Source organism: Saimiri boliviensis, chromosome 17 (assembly GCF_048565385.1).
Source record: "Saimiri boliviensis isolate mSaiBol1 chromosome 17, mSaiBol1.pri, whole genome shotgun sequence".
Lineage (NCBI taxonomy): Eukaryota > Metazoa > Chordata > Mammalia > Primates > Cebidae > Saimiri > Saimiri boliviensis.
Genome location: NC_133465.1, coordinates 47,178,132 through 47,198,490, shown reverse-complemented (window position 1 = coordinate 47,198,490; position 20,359 = coordinate 47,178,132). Strand labels below are relative to the sequence as shown.

The 20,359-nt window shown below is 54.6% G+C and overlaps 1 protein-coding gene across 6 annotated transcripts in view; it reads left to right on the top strand.

Annotated features, from left to right (window-relative positions):
* JUP (junction plakoglobin) overlaps positions 1-18,668 on the top strand; it is a 31,587-nt gene extending 12,919 nt beyond the window's left edge. For 3 of the 6 annotated variants that reach the window (XM_010330630.3, XM_074388711.1, XM_010330628.3), the window contains exons 2-14: positions 1,853-2,068; positions 4,657-4,916; positions 5,100-5,338; positions 6,707-6,908; positions 10,336-10,480; positions 10,589-10,692; positions 11,423-11,761; positions 14,124-14,279; positions 14,474-14,593; positions 15,820-15,970; positions 16,068-16,189; positions 17,067-17,106; positions 17,385-18,668. In XM_010330630.3, the coding sequence (XP_010328932.1) occupies positions 1,861-2,068; positions 4,657-4,916; positions 5,100-5,338; positions 6,707-6,908; positions 10,336-10,480; positions 10,589-10,692; positions 11,423-11,761; positions 14,124-14,279; positions 14,474-14,593; positions 15,820-15,970; positions 16,068-16,189; positions 17,067-17,106; positions 17,385-17,536 (2,238 nt within the window). In that variant the 5' untranslated portion in view covers positions 1,853-1,860 and the 3' untranslated portion in view covers positions 17,537-18,668. The remainder of the gene's footprint in view (positions 1-1,852; positions 2,069-4,656; positions 4,917-5,099; positions 5,339-6,706; positions 6,909-10,335; positions 10,481-10,588; positions 10,693-11,422; positions 11,762-14,123; positions 14,280-14,473; positions 14,594-15,819; positions 15,971-16,067; positions 16,190-17,066; positions 17,107-17,384) is intronic. The other 3 variants (XM_010330626.3, XM_039476406.2, XM_039476405.2) reach the window with 2 other exon arrangements.
* Positions 18,669-20,359: the final 1,691 nt, after the last annotated feature.

The following is a 20,359-nucleotide window of genomic DNA, read 5'->3' as shown; positions in this document are numbered from 1 at the left end:
CTGGCCCCTGCCTCTGCCTGTTCCAGGTGTGCTCACGGCTGCCTGCCATAAAAGGCTGGGAGACCTGCAGGAGCATTCGTCATCTTCCTGGAGGGCGGCACTGGGGCTGTGACAGGGAAGACTTATCCTTGGTGATCTTTGTTCCTGGGTGGCGCCAGATTGCCTAGCCGCACCACCCTCACCCTCACCTGGTCCCCATCACAGTGAGACAACCCGGGTGCTGCTTGGCTTCATGGGTGGACCAGCCTGAGTTCTGCTTACTCACTGAGGCTGTGCGGGATATGTAAAGGCCACAGAACTCAGTGCCCCTCACACCCATGCTTGGTCCCAGTCCCAACTCTGCCACTCTGCCATTTCTTTTTTTTCTTTTTTTTTTTTTTTGGCATGGAGTCTGGCTCTGTCACCCAGCCTGGAGTGCAGTGGTGCAATCTTGGCTCACTGCAGCCTCCGTCTGCTGGGTTCAAGCAGTTCTCCTGCCTCAGTCTTCTGAGTAGCTGGGACTACAGGCACGTGCCACCATGCCCGGCTAATTTTTTGTATTTTTAGTGGAGACAGGGTTTCACCTTGCTGGCCAGGATGGTCTCGAACTCCTGACCTCATGATCCACCCACCTCAGCCTCCCAAAGTGCAGGCACCTGGCAGCTCTACCTCAGTTTCTGCATCTGTATGTGGGGGGAACAGCACATGCACTTTGAAACCCACTTGTGAGTATGACGGTGTCTGTGAGAGGTCTGGCTCGTAGTAGGCCCTCATGGGATCACAGTGTCCATTCTTCCTGCGGCCACTGACCTCTGCAGGTCAGTTCCCAGGATAGTAGAGCGAAACACAGACCAAGTGGGAAGTTCACCTCCCTAGTACGAAGTATGGTCCTGCTACTCATTAACGTCCAGGTGCCCCTAAACCTCTGCAGAGAGAGAGAGAGGGGTTCCCGATGGCAGTGACCACCCAGAGGCCTGCCCCACCCTAGATCCCTAGCCTGGGCTTGGGGAGACCAGGAGGTGAGGAAGCACTTCTGGAGGAGAGGCGGTACTGATGGTAATGGCCGTGGCCTCTGAGCACCTGCTATGCACTAGGCGCTGCAGATCCTCACAACCACCTTTGAGGGAGGTGGCGTGACCCCATTTTATGGATGAGGACACTGAGTTTCCGTGGAGAGGGGAATTGCCCCAGTAGTGAGAAGCTGAGATTTGAACTGCTCCGTAGGACTCAAAAAAGCTTCTAGGGGCTGGGAAGGCTGGGAGAGAAGGGGCCCTGGGGCCACTTAGGACCCTGCCCAACCTGTAGGAAAGCCAGATCCTGGAGTCTTGGAGGGAGCCTGGGGCGCTCCATAGAAACCTGTCAGACCGCTTCCCTGCCCCACCCAGTTTCCTGCCCAGCTACCTGCAGCCTTTCCCAGGGAGTCCCAGGGGTTGAGGGTGGGTCCAGGGGACCTCAGAAGCTGCTGGAGGCCCCGAGTGCCTTCTCTTGTCCCTGGGAGAGTTGGGTCAGGGCGGCAAGGTGAGTGAGCAGGGGCTGCTGGCGGCAGCTGGTCCTTTACTGCCCTGCCCCCTGGGGCCATCCCTCTGAGAGGTCAGAGAAGCGAGCCCAGGACTCACACACAGCTACACCCCTGGGGCTCACTGCTCCCAGGGTGTCTCATCATGGGCAGCCCCCCCTGGGCCTGGTGCCCTTCTGGGCACTCCCCTCATCCTCTGCTGCACCCTGATTGGAACCCCTTGGGGCCAGGGTGATGATGTGGGAAGACAGGCAGGACTTGGGGATAGGCTGAAGCTGGGGGCTGGGCAAGGTGTTGGGGTGCCCCACTGGGGCCAGTTGACTTCCTGCTTCCTGACTTCCTCTTTTGTGCCCCCAGTAGCCACGATGGAGGTGATAAATCTGATGGAACAGCCTATCAAGGTGACTGAGTGGCAGCAGACGTACACCTACGACTCGGGCATCCACTCAGGCGCCAACACCTGCGTGCCCTCTGTCAGCAGCAAGGGCATCATGGAGGAGGACGAGGCCTGTGGGCGCCAGTACACTCTCAAGAAGACCGCCACCTACACCCAAGGGGTGCCCCCGAGCCAAGGTCAGGACCCTGGGGACTATCCATGGGGCAGAAAACCTGCCTGGGTCCTGGAGAGAGGCCAGAGTGAAAGGAGGCAGATTGTGAGGGGGCTCCCGGCCTGAGGGAAGAGGCACAGCTTATGCTAACAGGGGCCCACCCAGTCTGAAGGAGGAGGTGCAGCTACTTCAGGGTACTCCATGTGGGAGGGCTGCAGAATCCTCTTCTGAACCGCCGGTAGGAAGGGAAGGCATAGGCCGGGCGCGGTGGCTCATGCCTGTAATCCCAGCACCTGGGGAGGCCGAGGTGGGCGGATCACAAAGTCAAGAGATTGAGACCGTCCTGGCCAACATGGTGAAAACCCCGTCTGTACTAAAAATACAAAAATTAGTCCAGCATGGTGGTGTGCGTCTCTAATCCCAGCTACTGGAGAGGCGGAGGCCGAAAAGTCACATGAACCTGGAAGGTGGAGGTTGCAGTGAGCCGAGATTGCGCCACTGCACTCCTGCCTGGTGACAGAGCGAGACTCTGTCTCAAAAAAAAAAGAAAGAAAGAAAGAAAGGGAAGGCATAGACTCTGCCCTCAGGGTGCCCCCAGTCTGAAGGAAGAGGCATAGTCCTTGCCTTCTGTGAACAGAAGAATCTGATGAGGAGGCTGGGCTCATGCCTGTAATTTGGGAGGCTGAGGTGGGCGGATCATATGAGGTCAGGAGTTCAAGACCAGCCTGGCCAACATGATGAAACCTCCTCTCTATTAAAAACAAAAAAATTAGCTGGGTATGGTGGCGAGTGTCTGTAGTCCCAGCTACTTGGGAGGCTGAGGCAGGAGAATTGCTTGAACCCTCACGGCGGAGGTTGCAGTGAGCTGAGATTGTGCCACTGCCCTCCAGCCTGGGTGACAGAGTGAAACTCTATCTCAAAAAAGAAAACAAAAGAATCTGATGAGGAGGCATCACTACGGCTCTCAGGGAGCCCATGGATGACAGGGAGGACGCAGCTCTTTGGCTCCAGGAGCCTCTTGTTTGATGAGAGAGCCAGGCCCGTATGCCCCAGGAACCCCCCAGGGATTCCCCTTTGGGTAGAGGAGGTGTAGGTCTCAAGCCTGAGGGCCCCTCTTTGGGGCTGGAGGGAGACCAGGCCTCTGCTGCTGACATGCAGGTAGGCTGAGGCTACGGGAGAAGTGACTGACTCAGCTCTGGGGCTTAGCCCGAGATGGGGATACTCTGCCAGCCCAAGGCTCCCCTGCCTCTCTCAGGGAGAGGAGTAGCTAGACCCTAGGACCGTTAGCCACAGGTGCCTCCAGGGTCCTGAACATGCCAGCGGGTGGGCTGTGGGCACTAGGAGCAGTGTGGGTGGACTCTGGCTGGTGGGACTCTATGAAGCTCAGCTCCTGCACACTGGTCTCTTCCCTGACAGCTGGTAGGGGTGGTAGGGGTCTTTTGGCTGGGCAGGGCCAGGCACTGCGTTGGTAGCAAAAAGTACAGCATCCAGGTGGGAAAGCCACGAAGATCTCTCCTTCCCCACTAATTAGAGGGTGGAACCTCTGCCTCCCCCCTCCTGGGGGCATCAGGACAGTTGCCAGGGTGTGGCTGCCTGGGCACCTACCTGTGGCACTCCCAGGCCCACCCAGGGGATGGAAGCTAGAGAGGAACCTGACGTCTCAGCTGAGGACCCAGCTCCTGCTCTCTGAACCCACAGCCCTGACTTTCCCTTTGACCGGCCGTGTGATGTTGGTGGCTCTCTGGGCCTCTGTTTGCCTGCCTGTATAGTGGGACGGTTGCTACCGCTGGGGATGAGGAGGGTGTAATTAGACTCTGAGGTTTCAGAGTTGAAAGAAACCTGATGGGTAAGGGAGGAGAATGAGTAGGGGTCTGGGCCCCTGAGTCAGGCTGCCTTATAACCCCTCTGTGCCCAGTTTTCCCATCTGTAAAGTGGAGCCATTGATAGTACTTATCTTGCAGGGTCATTGTCCGATTATATGAGAAAATATAAGAAAGGCACTGAATTCGGCCGGGCACGGTGGCTCACGCCGATAATCCCAGCGTTTTGGGAGGCCAAGGCGGGTGGATCACAAGGTCAAGAGATCAAGACCATGCTGGTCACCATGGTGAAACGCCGTCTCTACTAAAAATACAAAAATTAGCTGGGCGTGGTGGCGCGTGCCTGTAGTCCCAGCTACTCGGGAGGCTGAGGCAGGAGAATTGCTTGAACCCAGGAGGCGGAGGTTGCGGTGAATGGAGATTGCGCCATTGCACTCCAGCCTGGGTAACAAGAGGGGAACTCCTGTCTCAAAAAAAAAAAAAAAAAAAGAAAAAAGAAAGAAAGGCACTGAATTCATTGCCAGGCACATAATAAGTGTACAAAAAAAAAAAAAAAAAGAAAATCCCATGATGGACAGAGTATGTGGGATCCATTTTACAGATGAGGTTACTGAGGTGACGGTGATTCCCTAGGTCCCTGGTGAGAGGCAGAATGGCGAGTCATGCGCGGGGGCTTTGGGCAGGGTGGGAGGTGGCCCGGATGGTCCAGGTGGGGCTGTCTGCAGCCTGCCCTGCTTCCCAGTGTCTGCCCAGCCCAGCGCCCACACTCAGTCCTTGTCCCCATGGCCCCCAGGTGACCTGGAGTACCAGATGTCCACCACAGCCAGAGCCAAGCGCGTGCGGGAGGCCATGTGCCCTGGCATGTCAGGCGAGGACAGCTCGTTGCTGCTGGCCACCCAGGTGGAGGGGCAGGCCACCAACCTGCAGCGACTGGCTGAGCCGTCCCAGCTGCTCAAGTCGGCCATCGTGCATCTCATCAACTACCAGGACGACGCGGAGCTGGCCACCCGCGCCCTGCCTGAGCTCACCAAGCTGCTCAACGACGAGGACCCGGTCCGTGAGGGTCCCGGAGAGTGGGGAGCTGGGTGGGAGGGGGCATTGTAGGACTGGAGGGAGGTCATGACCTGGGCCCCTCCTGTATGTGAGGAGTCTGACTGGGGTCCTCCTCAGCACTGGGGGAGGGTATCCCGGCCCCTCCTTAGTGCTCACTTCCCCGAACCTGCCTTCGCCCTCCAGGTAGTGGTTACCAAGGCGGCCATGATTGTGAACCAGCTGTCGAAGAAGGAAGCATCGCGGCGGGCCCTGATGGGCTCTCCCCAGCTGGTGGCAGCTGTCGTGCGCACCATGCAGAACACCAGCGACCTGGACACGGCCCGCTGCACGACCAGCATCCTGCACAACCTCTCCCACCACCGGGAGGGGCTGCTCGCCATCTTCAAGTCGGGCGGCATCCCTGCTCTAGTCCGCATGCTCAGGTACCCATCCCTACTCACTGCAGGAGCCCGAGACCCCCTCTCACGTGGGCCTCTCTCCTCCCTTCCCTGGGCTCCCATAAACACCCGCTGAGTACCTCCCATGTGCCAGGTAGAAGCACGCCCCATTGCTGGGCTCACAGCCCAGCAAGAAACACAGGCATGTAAGCAGCAGGTCAATGATCGGGATATGACACAGGCTGTGGCAGAAGAGCATTGAGATTGCTCAGAGGTGGAATCGCTTAATGGCAGGGGATGGACAGATGAGTGGCGTTTGGCTAGCGTAGAGGAAGGAAGAGTGTTCCCGGCAGAGGGAACAGCATATGCAAAGTCCCTAGCACACTTTATCTTTCCTGGCCTCCTACAAAATGTTCACTGGCCTTGTTTCTTGATTTTTTTTTGAGATGAGGCCTCGCTCTGCCCCCCAAGCTGGAGTGCAGTGGCATGATCTCAGCTCACTGCAGCCTCCACCTCCCGGGTTCTAATGATTCTCCTGCTTCAGTCTCCTGAGCAGCTGGGATTATAGGCTGTCTGCCACCATGCTCAGCAATTTTTTTTTTAGGTGGAATCTCCCTGTGTTACCTAGGCTGGAGTGCAGTGGTGTGATCTTGGCTTACTGTAACCTCCGCCTCCTGGGTTCAAGTGATTCTCCTGCCTCAGCCTCCCAAGTAGCTGGGATTGCAGGTGTGCACCACCACACCCAGATAATTTTTTTGTATTTTTAGTGGAGGCAGGGTGTCACCATGTTGGTCAGGCTGGTCTCGAACTCCTGACTGTGATCCGCCTGCCTTGTCCTCCCAAAGTGCTGGGGTTACAGGTGTGAGCCACGATGCCTGTCCAATTTTTCGTATTTTTAGTAGAGACGGGGTTTCTCCGTGTTGTCCAGGCTGGTCTCAAAACTCCTAACCTCAGGTGATCCACATGCCTTGGCGTCCCAAAGTGCTGGTATTAAAGATATGAGCCACCGTACCCGGCCTCATTTCTCATCCCCGTCCCAGGCTGGGAGCTCCCTGAGGGGAGATACTGATTTCACTCCCCTCTGGACGCCTTGCAAGGCCTCTCTAATATGTGGTCTTCCAGTGGTAGTTACTTTGTAGGGATCTGTAGGGGACCTACTATGTGCTCAGCACAGGGCTGGGGGCTCAGAAGCAGGAGGAGTCATTGTCCCAGCTGGGAGAAGAGAGGTGCTGTTTGCTTCATGCTTCAGAGCAGGGCAGGCTCAAGGAATGATGAGATTTTTGCAAAGGGATATTTCCAGAGGGGTGTCAGTATGGGGGAGGTTACCTGGGGGAGGTGGACACCTGTGCCAGGTTCACATGTGTGCCGGGGACATGTGGGGCCTCAGCATACTAACCCCTGCCCACCCCCCAGCTCCCCTGTGGAGTCGGTCCTGTTCTACGCCATCACCACGCTGCACAACCTGCTCCTGAACCAGGAGGGTGCCAAGATGGCGGTGCGCCTGGCCGATGGGCTGCAGAAGATGGTGCCCCTGCTCAACAAGAACAACCCCAAGTTCCTGGCCATCACCACCGACTGCCTGCAGCTCCTGGCCTACGGCAACCAGGAGAGCAAGGTGGGCCCCCCAGCCCTCCCAAGGCCGGAAGCCCACCCTTGAGTCACCTTCCATTCCTGCACAGCCTCAGGCTGCTGCCTGCTTACTCCTTTTAGATGAGATCTAGGTGCGGCGATACATGCTCCATCATGCGACTGAATTGCTCACAATTACTGTTTTGAGGATAAGGAAAAAAATCACTCATCCTCATACAGCCACTATTGTCATTGCAATGCGCTTCCTTAAGAGCTGTTCTGTGGGCATATTACAGATGTGTGCACATCCCTGTCACCATCACAATCTGCAACGTTGCATCTGTTTTTTTGCCTTATTTTTTATTTGTTGAGATGGAGTTTTGCTCTGTTGACCAGGCTGGAGTGCAGTGGTGCGATCTCAGGTCACTGCAACCTCTGCCTCCCGGGTTCAAGCCATTCTCTTGCCTCAGCCTCCTGAGTAGCTAGAATTACAGGCACCTGCCACCACGCCCAGCTAATTTTGTATTTTTAGTTGGGATGGGTTTCTCCATGTTGGTCAGGCTGGTCTCAAACTCCCAATCTCTTTGCAAATAGACATTGATAAAAAGAAAAAAAAAAAAAAAAAACCCTCCCAATCTCAGGTGATCTACCTGCCTGGGCCTCCCAGAGTGCTGTGATTGCAGGCATGAGCCACTATGCCCAACCTTATTATCATTATCGTTATCATTATTATTATTGTATTTTGAGACAGGGTCTCACTCTGTCACACAGGCTGGTGTGCAGTGGTGTAATCAGGGCTCACTGCTGCTTTGACCTCTTGGGCTCAGATGATTCTCCCATCTCAGCCTCTCAAGTAGCTGGGACTTCAGGCACATGCCACCATGCCTATTTTTTCTTTTTTCTTTTTTGAGTTGGAGTCTTGCTCTACTGCCCAGGCTGGAGTGCAGTGGTGCAGTCTCAGCCCACTGCAACCTGCTTCCTGCATTCAAGTGCTTCTCCTGCCTCAGCCTCCTGAGTAGCTGTGATTTAAGGCATGTACCACCACACCCAGCTAAGTTTTGAATTTTTAGTAGAGATGGGGTTTCACCATGTTGGCCAGGCTGGTCTTAAACTCCTGACCTTGTGATCCATCGGCCTCGGCCTCCCAAAGTGCTAGGATTACAGGCGTGAGCTATCACACCCGGCCCCTGTCTTATTTTTTGTAGTGATGGGGTTTCTTCACTTTGCCCAGGCTGGTCTCAAATGCCTGGGCTCAAGTGATCTGCCCGCCTGGGCCTCCCAAATCGCCAGGATTACAGGTGTGAGCCACTGTGCCTGGCCTGGCCTGTATGATGTGTATGTTTTTGTTTTTGTTTTTTTGAGACAGAGTTTCACTCTTGTTGCCCAGACTTGAGTGCAACGGTGCAATCTCGGCTCACCACAACCTCCGCCTCCCAGGTTCAAGCGATTCTCATGCTTCAGCCTCCTGAGTAGCTGGGACTACTGGCATGCACCACCATGCCTGGCTAATTTTGTATTAGTAGAGACAGGGTTTCACCATGTTGGCCAGGCTGGTCTCGATCTCCTGACCTTGTGATCTGCCCACCTTTGGCCTCCCAAAGTGTTGGGATTACAGGCATGAGCCATGACGCCCGGTCCCCAACTTGATAAACAATGCTGTAATTACTGTCTTTGGGCATATGGCCTTTGTCAAGTGGAAACAATTCTCATCAGTGGGGTTAAAGATTTTTTTTTTTGTTTGTTTGTTTGTTTTTTTTTTTTTGAGACGGAGTTTCGCTCTTGTTACCCAGGCTGCAGTGCAATGGCGCAATCTCGGCTCACCGCAACCTCCGCCTCCTGGGTTCAGGCAATTCTCCTGCCTCAGCCTCCTGAGTAACTGGGATTACAGGCACGTGCCACCATGCCCAGCTAATGTTTTGTATTTTTAGTAGAGACGGGGTTTCACCATGTTGACCAGGATGGTCTCGATCTCTCGACCTCGTGATCCACCCGCCTCGGCCTCCCAAAGTGCTGGGATTACAGGCTTGAGCCACCGCGCCCGGCCCGGGGTTAAAGATTTTTAACACTTCTAGGCTTTTATCCAAATGGCGAGATTGATTTCCATGAGGACTGGACTAATCTCCAGCGCTGCAACTGGTAATGGGTATGAATATGAAGATAGTTTTGCCACATCCTTGTCAGCACTGGGTATTATCCTTTTTTCCAAAATGTTGGCTTATGTAACAGTCATGAAACTATTGGGGTGGGCTGGCCGTGGTGGCTCACACCTGTAATCCCGGCACTTTGGGAGGCCAGGGTGGGTGAATTGCCTGAGGTCAGGAGTTTGCAACCAGCCTGGCCAACATAATGAAACCCTGTCTTTTTTTTTTTTTTTTTTGAGACGGAGTTTCGCTCTTGTTACCCAGGCTGGAGTGCAATGGCGTGATCTCGGCTCACCGCAACCTCCGCCTCCTGGGTTCAGGCAATTCTCCTGCCTCAGCCTCCCGAGTAGCTGGGATTACAGGCACGCGCCACCATGCCCAGCTAATTTTTTTGTATTTTTAGTAGAGACGGGGTTTCACCATGTTGACCAGGATGGTCTCGATCTCTTGACCTCGTGATCCACCCGCCTCGGCCTCCCAAAGTGCTGGGATTACAGGCGTGAGCCACCGCGCCCGGCCATGAAACCCTGTCTTTACTAAAAATACAAAAATTAGCTGGCCGTGGTGGCACACACATATAATCCCAGTTACTTGGAAGGCTGAGGCATGAGAGTTGTTTGAACCCAGGAGGTAGAGATTGCAGTGAGCCGAGATCACGCCACTGCACTCCAGCCTAGGCAACAGAGGGAGACGCTATCTCAAAACACAAAAATGAAAACAAAAACAACCTATTGGGTGTTTGGCTGGGTGTGGTGGCCAACACCTCTTAGCCCAGCACTTTGGGATGCCAAGGTGGGAGGATCACTTGTGGCTAGGAGATCAAGACTAACCTGGGCAACATAGCGAGATTGATTCCCCCCCTCCGCCCATCTTTATAAAAAGAAAAAAATACAGCTGGGCACAGGATACACCTGTAATCCCAGCACTTCGGGAGGCCAAGGCGGATGGATCGCCTGCGGTCGGGAGTTCAAGACCAGCCTGAGCAACATGGAGAGACCCCGTCTCTACTAATAATACAAAATTAGCTGGGCATGGTAAATCCCAGCTACTCGGGAGGCTGAGGCAGGAGAATCACTTGAACTCTGGAGGCGGAGGTTACAGTGAGCCAAGATTGTGCCACTGCACTCCAGCCTGGGCAACAAGAATGAAACTCAAAAAAAAAAAAAAAAAGAAAGAAAGAAAAAGAAAAAAAAAATACATTAAAAGAAAAAAACCGAACTATTCGTGCTTTAGCTGAAGCTCAGTAATGACAGATCTGTCTCCTGCCTCGCCCTTCCTTGTTCCCAGTCATATTCCCTGTCCATCTCACACTCATCCCCTCTTCGCCCACAGCTGATCATCCTGGCCAATAGTGGGCCCCAGGCCCTCGTGCAGATCATGCGTAACTACAGTTATGAGAAGCTGCTCTGGACCACCAGTCGCGTGCTCAAGGTGCTGTCTGTGTGTCCCAGCAATAAGCCTGCCATTGTCGAGGCCGGTGAGTGTGATGGCCTCGAGGGCGGCTGGTGGGGGGGGCTCTGCCCAGCCGCCAGGCTCAGTCAGCCATGCTTCCCCGTGGCTGATGGAACCCCTATCCCCGCCCCAGGTGGGATGCAGGCGCTGGGCAAGCACCTGACCAGCAACAGCCCACGCCTGGTGCAGAACTGCCTGTGGACCCTGCGCAACCTCTCGGACGTGGCCACCAAGCAGGTGAGGAGGTGTCTGGGCGTGGGGTTGACTCTTCAGCTGCCCCATCCAGCCTCCTGTCTGGGCATCCGACCTTAGGTACTGTGGGAGGACTGGGGCTCTCATTCTCTTTCGTGTGGCTGAGGCTATAGAAATGCCTTGAAGACCCTCATCTTCAAGCTGGGGTTTTTCTGTCCCACCACAAGGCCCACATGTCCCTCTGGGAGAAGTGAGACGTCTGAGTTAGTGATTTTCCTGGAAGTGGATTTGGTTCCGGGCCCCAGGGTGGTGGAGCAGTAGTGAGGGTGCAGAAAGGTGAGAAGCGATTAGATGTGGCTCAGCTAGGCCGCTGAAGTATGCGGCCCCCTCAACAATTGCCTCCTGGTCTTGAGGCCTTTCTTGGCCACTGTACTTTGGACCGAGGACAGTTCTTCCTGGGTTTGAGGGTCCCAGGGAGAGGCTGATGAGGTGGAGGGAAGAGCCTGGGGCTTAGAGCCAGGCATGGCTTCAGGTCCAGCCACTAGCTGTGTGTCTGTGGGCAAGTTCCCCAACCTCTCTGAGGCTCATTGCCTCATTTGCAGCATGGGATAGTAACATCCTCCCACAGGGCATGGCGGGGCATAGGGATGAAAGTTCCCGGGCACACACAGGCAGGACTGACCCTTTTAGCTCATCCTGCTCCCCTGGGACATATTTGAGAAGGCCCCCTGGAGTTGGCTGCTCCCTGACTCCCCCATCCCTTCCTTCCCTGCAGGAGGGCCTGGAGAGCGTGCTGAAGATTCTGGTGAATCAGCTGAGCGTGGATGACGTCAACGTGCTCACCTGTGCCACGGGCACGCTGTCCAACCTCACATGCAACAACAGCAAGAACAAGACGCTAGTGACACAGAACAGCGGAGTGGAGGCTCTCATCCACGCCATCCTGCGCGCGGGTGACAAGGACGACATCACAGAGCCTGCCGTCTGCGCCCTGCGCCATCTCACTAGCCGCCATCCCGAGGCCGAGATGGCCCAGAACTCTGTGCGTCTCAACTATGGCATCCCGGCCATCGTGAAGCTGCTCAACCAGCCCAACCAGTGGCCGCTGGTCAAGGTACTGCGGTTAGGCGCGGGGAAGGAGCTCCCTGCGGCAGGCGTAGGCACTGTGTCGGCATAGGCAAAGCTGCTGTAGCAAAGAAGCCCCAGATACAGTGGCTCGAATAAGAGAGAAGTTTATTTCTCTCTCGTGTAACAGTTTAGACCTCAACAATGGCTCTGCCCCAAAATTCCAGATTCCTTCTGTCTTGTAGCTCCACCATCCCCTAGGGCAGAGCTCAGAGTTCAAAATGCAACTGAGTACCCCGGGCGGTTTCATTAAACTGCAGGTTCCAGGGCCAGGCACAGTGGCTCACGCCTGTAATCCCAACACTTTGGGAGGCCAAGGTAGGAGGATTGCTTGAGGCCAGGAATTTGAGACCAGCCTGACAACATAGCAAGACCTGTCTCAACAACAACAAAATTTTTTTTTTTTTTTTTTTTTAAGACGGAGTTTCGCTCTTGTTACCCAGGCTGGAGTGCAATGGCGCGATCTCGGCTCACTGCAACCTCCGCCTCCTGGGCTCAGGCAATTCTCCTGCCTCAGCCTCCTGAGTAGCTGGGATTATAGGCACGTGCCACCATGCCCAGCTAATTTTTTTGTATTTTTAGTAGAGACGGGGTTTCACCATGTTGACCAGGATGGTCTCGATCTCTCGACCTTGTGATCCACCCGCCTCGGCCTCCCAAAGTGCTGGGATTACAGGCTTGAGCCACCGCGCCCGGCCAACAAAATTTTTTTGTTTTGTTTTTTGAGATGGAGCGTTTACTCTTGTTGCCCAGGCTGGAGTTCAGTGGCGCAGTCTTGGCTCACTGCAACCTCTGCCTCCTGGGTTCAAGAGATTCTCCTGCCTCAGCCTCCGGAGTAGCTGGGATCACAGGCATGCACCACCACACCCGGCTAATTTTGTTTTTTTGTTTTGTTTTGTTTTGTTTTGTTTTGTTTTTTGAGACGGAGTTTCGCTCTTGTTACCCAGGCTGGAGTGCAATGGCGCGATCTTGGCTCACTGCAACCTCCGCCTCCTGGGTTCAGGCAATTCTCCTGCCTCAGCCTCCTGAGTAGCTCGGATTACAGGCATGTGCCACCATGCCCAGCTAATTTTTTTGTATTTTTAGTAGAGACGGGGTTTCACCATGTTGACCAGAATGGTCTCGATCTCTTGAGCTCGTGATCCACCTGCCTCAGCCTCCCAAAGTGCTGGGATTACAGGCTTGAGCCACCGAGCCTGGCCTAATTTTGTATTTTTAGTAGAGATGGGGTTTCTCCATGTTGGTCAGGCTGGTCTCGAACTCCCAACCTCAGGTGATTCGCCTGCCTCGGCCTCTCAAAGTGCTGGGATAACAGGTGTGAACCACTCCACCCAGCCAACAACAAAAATTAGCCAGGTGTGGTGGTGCACACCTGTAGTCCCAGCTCCTGGGGAGGCCCAGGTAGGAGGATTGCTTGAGCACAGGAGTTGGAGGTTACAGTGAGCTATGATTGCATCAGTGCACTCCAGCCTGGGTGACAGAGCAAAAACCCATCTCTTAAAAGAAAAGAAAAACAGGAGGCTGGGTGCCATGGCTCACATCTGTAGTTCTAGCACTTTGGGAGGCAAAGGGGAAGGTGAAAGGGTCACTTGAGGGCAGGAGTTTGAAACCATCCTGGGTAGTAACATAGTGAGGCACTCACCTCTTAAAAAAAAATTGAAAAGGCGGCCGGATTCGGTGGCTCAGACCTGTAATCCCAGCACTTTGAGAGGCCAAGGTGGGTGGATCACCTGAGGTCAGGAGTTTGAGACCAGCCTGACCAACATGGAGAAACCCTGTCTCTACTAAAAACAGAAAATTAGCTGGGCCTGATGGTGCATGCCTGTAATCCCAGGTACTCAGAAGGCTGAGGCAGGAGAATTACTTGAACCCGGGAGGCAGAGATTTCAGGGAGGTGGAGGTTTCAGTGAGCCAAAATCTCACCATTGCACTCGAGACTGGCCAACAAGAGCAAAACTCCATCTCAAAAAAAAAAAAAAAAAAAAAAAAAAATTGAAAAAAAATCCAAACAAATAAACAATCTCTCTCTCTCTCTCTCTCTCTCTCTCTCTCTCACACACACACACACACACACACACACACACACACAGACTGCAGGTCCCAATTCAGCAGATCTGCTATAACAGCAAAACTCCATCTCAAAAAAAGAAAATAATTAGCTGTGAGCACCCCCAGATCCTGTGGAATAAGTGACACGGGTGGGGTGGTCTCATTCTCTGGAGATCTTCCAGGATGCCTGTGTCTGGCCTCGGGGAAAGGTGAAGGAGGGAGGGGATACCTGAAGCTGGGAAGCTTGGGATCCTTCAGATGTCCCAAGGAGTGCTCCTGATCACTGCCCCTTTTTTTGCCAGGCAACCATCGGCTTGATCAGGAATCTGGCCCTGTGCCCAGCCAACCATGCCCCCCTGCAGGAGGCAGCGGTCATCCCCCGCCTGGTCCAACTGCTGGTCAAGGCTCACCAGGATGCTCAGCGTCACATGGCTGCAGGCACACAGCAGCCCTACACGGTATGTGAGCTGTTGGTGCCTGTGACAGCCTTCCTGGGAGGACAGGGTATCCTCTGGGGGTGTGTGTGTGAATGGGGACGTCAGTTGCAAGGGATGCCAATTCCAAGCACCTGTGAACTTGATTCAGCTGTCAGGGTCGGGAGTTGTGACCATGTCCAAGGTACCCGTCCCATGCCCCCTGCCTCTCCATGCAGGACGGTGTGAGGATGGAGGAGATTGTGGAGGGCTGCACCGGAGCCCTGCACATCCTCGCCCGGGACCCCATGAACCGCATGGAGATCTTCCGGCTCAACACCATCCCCCTGTTTGTACAGGTGAGTCTGGGGCAGATGGGCAGGAGAGGTTCCCCCACCACTGCTTAGAGGGCAAGGTCCCAGATTTGGGAAGCCTGGACCAGGCATCCAGAGGTCTTCGGAGGAGTTTGGAGCAAAGTGGACATACCAGGACTGACTACTTAGCAACCCCTGGATGGGCATGACTTTCTAAGCATCAAAGCAAGGAAAGAGATCAAATGGAAGAAAAAAAATCTTGAAATTCAATCACATAAACATGAAAAACATCTGTATTTCAGAAAGAACCTTAAAAAAGCATTTAAAAAAGTCAGCAAACTGGGAGAATATGTGCAAATACCGTAACAGACAAGCGTTTAGGCCGGGCGTGGTGGCTCACGCCTGTAATTCCAGCACTTTGGGGGGCCAAGGTGGGCGGATCACAAGATCAGGAGTTTGAAACCAGCCTGGCCAACATGGTGAAACCCTGTCTCTACCAAAAATACAAAAAATAGGCTGGGCACGGTGGCTCAAGCCTGTAATCCCAGCACTTTGGGAGGCCGAGGTGGGTGGATCACGAGGTCAAGAGATCGAGACCATCCTGGTCAACATGGTGAAACCCCGTCTCTACTAAAAATACAAAAAATTAGCCGGGCATGGTGGTGCGTGCCTGTAATCCCAGCTACTCAGGAGGCTGAGGCAGGAGAATTGCCTGAACCCAGGAGGCGGAGGTTGCGGTGAGCCGAGATCGCGCCATTGCACTCCAGCCTGGGTAACAAGAGCGAAACTCTGTCTCAAAAAAAAAAAAAAAAAAAAAATTAGCTGGACATGGTGGCAGGTTCCCATGTCCAGCTAATTTTTTGTGTTTTTGGTAGAGACAACAATCTACCCTAATCCCAGCTACTTGGGAGGCTGAGGCAGGAGAATCACTTGAACCCGGGAGGCAGAGGTTGCTGTGAGCCGAGATTGTGCCATTGCACTCCAGCCTGGGCAACAAGGGTGAAACTGCATCTCAAAAAAAAAAAAATGTTTAACATCTTTCATGTCATTGAGGTCATTGACACTAGATTCCAATGGTTAGATGCGGGTAATTTCAAGGTAGCCCATAAACAACGCTCAGCCCAGTTAAAGCAATAACACTCCGTGGTGAGGACGCATTTCCCACTGTGGAATTGCTACAGGGTGGAGGTGGGCAGGGCTGTGGGGTGTGTTGTCCAATCTGCCTCATCCCTTTCCACTGCTCCCTTGCTTCCCGCATCCCCTCTCCCCAGCTCCTGTACGCATCAATGGAGAACATCCAGCGTGTGGCCGCTGGGGTGCTGTGTGAGCTGGCCCAGGACAAGGAGGCGGCGGATGCCATTGATGCAGAGGGGGCCTCGGCCCCACTCATGGAATTGCTGCATTCCCGCAACGAGGGCACTGGTGAGCTGGAGGAAGGCAGGAGACTGGGTCCCCCTCCCCCAGCCATGATGGAGGCCGGCGGCCGTCTGACCCGGCTTTTCCTCTCCTCTCTGCTCAGCCACCTACGCTGCTGCCGTCCTGTTCCGCATCTCCGAGGATAAGAACCCAGACTACCGGAAGCGTGTGTCGGTGGAGCTCACCAACTCCCTCTTCAAGCATGACCCAGCTGCCTGGGAGGCTGTGAGTATCCTAGGCTGGACTGCAGTAGATGGTTGTGCAAGTTGTGTACTGCCCAAGGGCAACCTTTTTAGAGGGACTTCTACTCCTGTCGGCTTTCTAGATCTTTATTTTGTAATTGATCATTTATAACAATTCCTAGCAGATGGAAGTAGGTGGAACCATATATCCACAAAATGCCAATTTTTATTTTGCCCAAATGAGTATACAGTGTTTGAGGAGGGGGTGCCTTTTCCTAATTTGTGTGGAGGTGCTGGATAGGCTATGGGCGGTCTTTTCCTGAGTCCTCTGCCTCCTCCCGTCCTCGCCTGAGCTGCTCTAGTCCAGCAGGAGCCCCCACCCCATGAATGGGGAACCCTCCTCCCTCTGGAGCACTGAGGACATGAGTACATCAGGGGACTAGGTGACTCCATTTCATCATGCTCTATTCCTCCAAGGGCTCTGTTTTCTCTGGCCCCCTCTTTTGTTTATTTTTTATTTTTTTAATTTTTTTTCGAGATGGAGTCTCACTCCTGTCACCCAGGCCGGAGTGCAGTGGCACAATCTCAGCTCACCGCAACCTCTGCCTCCCAGGTTAAAGCGATTCTCCTTCCTCAGCCTCCTGAGTAGCTGGGACTACAGACATGCACCACCACGCCCAGCTAATTTTTTTGTATTTTTAGTAGAGACAGGGTGTCACCATGTTGGTCAGGCTGGTCTGGAATTCCTGATCTCAAGTGATCCGCCCGCCTCGGCCTCCCAAAGTGCTGGAATCACAGCCGTGAGCCATGGCGCCTGGCCTTACTCCCCTTTTTAGAAGCATCTCTCCCTCCCGCTAAGCTGAGATCCAACCAGAGCCTACATTTTCAAACCTCTCCACTCATGTTTCTCTCTCCTTCAGGCCCAGAGCATGATCCCTATCAATGAACCCTATGGAGATGGTAAGTGTGTGCTGGGCTCTTCAGGACCCTGGAGAGCCTGGGCGGCTGTGTGTGGGTGTGGGGGGCAATATTGTGCCTCTAGGGCCAGAGGACTGGTGGCAACTGCTGTGTGTCGTCCACATGCACCCCCCAGTCTAGATGCCCTGTTGTGGGGTTTGGGGAGGGGCTCAGGCCCACCTCGGTGGGCATGGGGGGAGGAGGTGGGTGAGGGCTGGGCAGAATGCCCCCTGCAGAGCAGCTGGTAGACGCTTGGACAGAGCTCCACTTTCCGTCCCCAGACATGGATGCCACCTACCGTCCCATGTACTCCAGTGATGTGCCCCTTGACCCCCTGGACATGCACTTGGACGTGGACGGAGACTACCCCATCGACACCTACAGCGACGGCCTCAGGCCCCCGTACCCTGCTGCAGACCACATGCTGGCCTAGGCGGCTTGGCCCCAGTACGGCCCCCTGTCTTCAGGCTTTTCCTCCTCTCTACAACCTCCTTCTGCTGGAGGCCCTCCCGTCTCCCCAACTAAAACCCGAGCTCCTTTTTTGGGGGAACCTTCGCTGCTAAGCTTCCCCAAGTGAGGCGTGCCCCGGCCTGCCTTCCTCTTTTGTCTTTGGTGGGGGTGGGGAGTCCTCTTCCTGCTGGCCCCTTCTGGGGGTGGTGGGCAGGTGACAAGGAGTGGCATGAACTTTTGGGGAGACAGATCCACCAAGCCCCTGACCCCGGTCTGTCCCCCTCCCCCAGGTGCAGTTCCTCATCTGAGAGGCTCTCCATGCAGGCGATTGGGGCGAGACAGAAAAGTGCCTGAGCTGGGGAAGCCGGGGTGCCACTTCCTGCTGCTCCCCGCGCCTCCAGAGGTCCTCCGTAGGGTCTTTCTTGGGATAGTGTTCTGCTCCTGCTTTTCTGTCCTGGGCATGGGTCCAGGGCCTGACACCCCCTCCCCGCCCCCATGGCCCTGGTCACTGAAGCTTCAGACTCAAGCACCCACTGTGTTTTCCCCCAGCCATACTCCCCACGCCAGCCTCCCTGTCTCCAGCTGCCTGGGCCCGGAAGGGCTTTGGTTCCTCTTCTGGGTCTGATTTTTCTCACCAGACTCCAACAACCAACTGCGCTAAGCCCCCAGGGTCTCTAGAACCCAGATTGAAGACCCAAACCCCCGAAATCCAAAGGTTCTCTTGAAAAGTTCAGGGACCATCCAGGGGAGATGGGGAGGAGGTACAGAGTGAGTCACCCGCTCCAGGAGACTAGGCTTCTCTCTCCGGGGTGCTTAGTTGGCTTTGCTGGCCCCTCACTCCCAGGGGAGCTCTGGGGACAGCTCCCTCACACCCCGGTCCCACCCACACAGCTGCCCTAGCTGACCCCGAGAAGTGCTCTTGGCTGACCCCTCTGGTGTGCGGTGAGGGGCTTTCTCTTCCCCTTCCTGTTTCAGACCCCCCCCCCATCTCCTGCACATGGTATAGGGGGCCGGGGGAGGTCCCAGCAGAGAGTTTTATTATTATCGCTTTATGTTTTTGGTTATTGGTTTTTTTGTATAGACCAAAGCAAAGAAAATAAAAATAACACAGATGCGTTGGAGGCTGTTGAGGGGAATGGGATGGGGAAGTTGAGGCTGGGTCCTGCGGGTCCTCAGGGCTGCCTGGCATGTGGGAAGGACTAGAAGAGGCGAGTTGGGGAGCCAGGAGTGTTGGAGGAGCCAGAGTGGCTTTAACCTGATAAAGCACTTGTAGGACGAGGAGGGGAAAGAGGGAAATGGGGGTGAGCGCCCCACTTCAGGGAGGTCAGCCTGGTTCCTCTTTTTTTTTTTTTTGAGACAAAGTTTCTTGTTGCCCAGGCTGGAGTGCAATGGCGCAATCTCGGTGAGCGCAACCTCCCGGGTTCAAATGATTCTCCTGCCTCAGCCTCCCGAGTAGCTGGAATTGCAGGCATGTGCCACCATGCCTAGCTAGTTTCCTTGTATTTTTAGTAGAGATGGGGTTTCTCCATTTTGGTCAGGTTGGTCTTGAATGCCTGGCCTCGGGTGATCCACCTGCCTTGGCCTCCCAAAGTGCTGGGATGACAGGCGTGAGCCACTGCGCCTGGCTTTGTGCTTTCAAACGGGCAAGCTCCTGGCTGACTCTCCTCCCATCTGGGCTTAATGTGAATATGGCAGATGTCCCCTGTGCTTAACGCTTAAGGCTTATGGGTTGGAGTCCAGGCCCCTTGTTGGTCAGCCGTGGGCACACCCCAGCACCTTCCCACCTCCCGTATCTTTCCCCCACTACCTACTCGGCCCTCAGCCGTGCCCATGACAGCCAGCATGCCCCTTGGGTTCTTTGTCAATGCTGTTCTGCTGTCTGTGTGCCTCCACTGTTCAGCCGCCGGGATTGGCTCAGACCTGACTCCAGGAACACCTGCTCCCCCACCTCTGTCCCCAGTCGGGATGAGCGGGTGCCCCTCCTGCTGTGCTCCACGATGCCCCATGCACACCATCGATGATTTTACCCATTACATTGGTCTGTCCTTCAGCTCATGTGACAGTTCCCCCGCCCACAACCCCATATTCTCCTTTCTGAACGCACCTAGCAAACCTGAGAACATGTGGTGCCTGTGTGCCTGCCTTGGCCGGGCCCGATGCCTGCTTTCTATGCCCACCTGGAGCTCAGGGCAGTGGAGGGAGGCCACGGCCTTATTCACAGAGGATTAGTGGGATGTGGGGCTGGGGCTGGAGGCAGGGGTGCCTCCAATATGGGGGTGGCTGTAAGGTCCAGACATGAAGGGATGAGACAGAGCTGAGCTCTGACCAGAGCCAGGGGAGTGGGGTGGAGGACAGAGTTTTCAGAGCTCTAGAGGATCTCAAAATCTTTTTTAACAATGCCCCCCGACTTTTTTTGTTTTGTTTTGTTTTTTTGAGATGGAGTTTCGCTCTTGTCTCTCAGGCTGGAGTGCAATGGCATGATCTTGGCTCACTGCAACCTCTGCCTCCTGGGTTCAAGTGATTCTCTTGCCTCAGCCTCCCCAATAGCTGGGTATACAGGCGCACATCATGCCCAGCTAATTTTTGTTTGTTTAGTAAAGATGGGGTTTCGCCATGTTGGCCAGGCTGGTCTTGAACTCCTGACCTCAGGTGATCCGCCTGCCTCAGCCTCTGAAAGTGCTAGGATTACAGGCATGAGTTGCTGTGCCTGGGTAAATTATTTTTAAGACTTGTTTTAATAACTTGTCATTCATTGTGGCACAGGTGTGAGCTACCACACCCAGCCAATGGAGCCCTTTGTATGTGC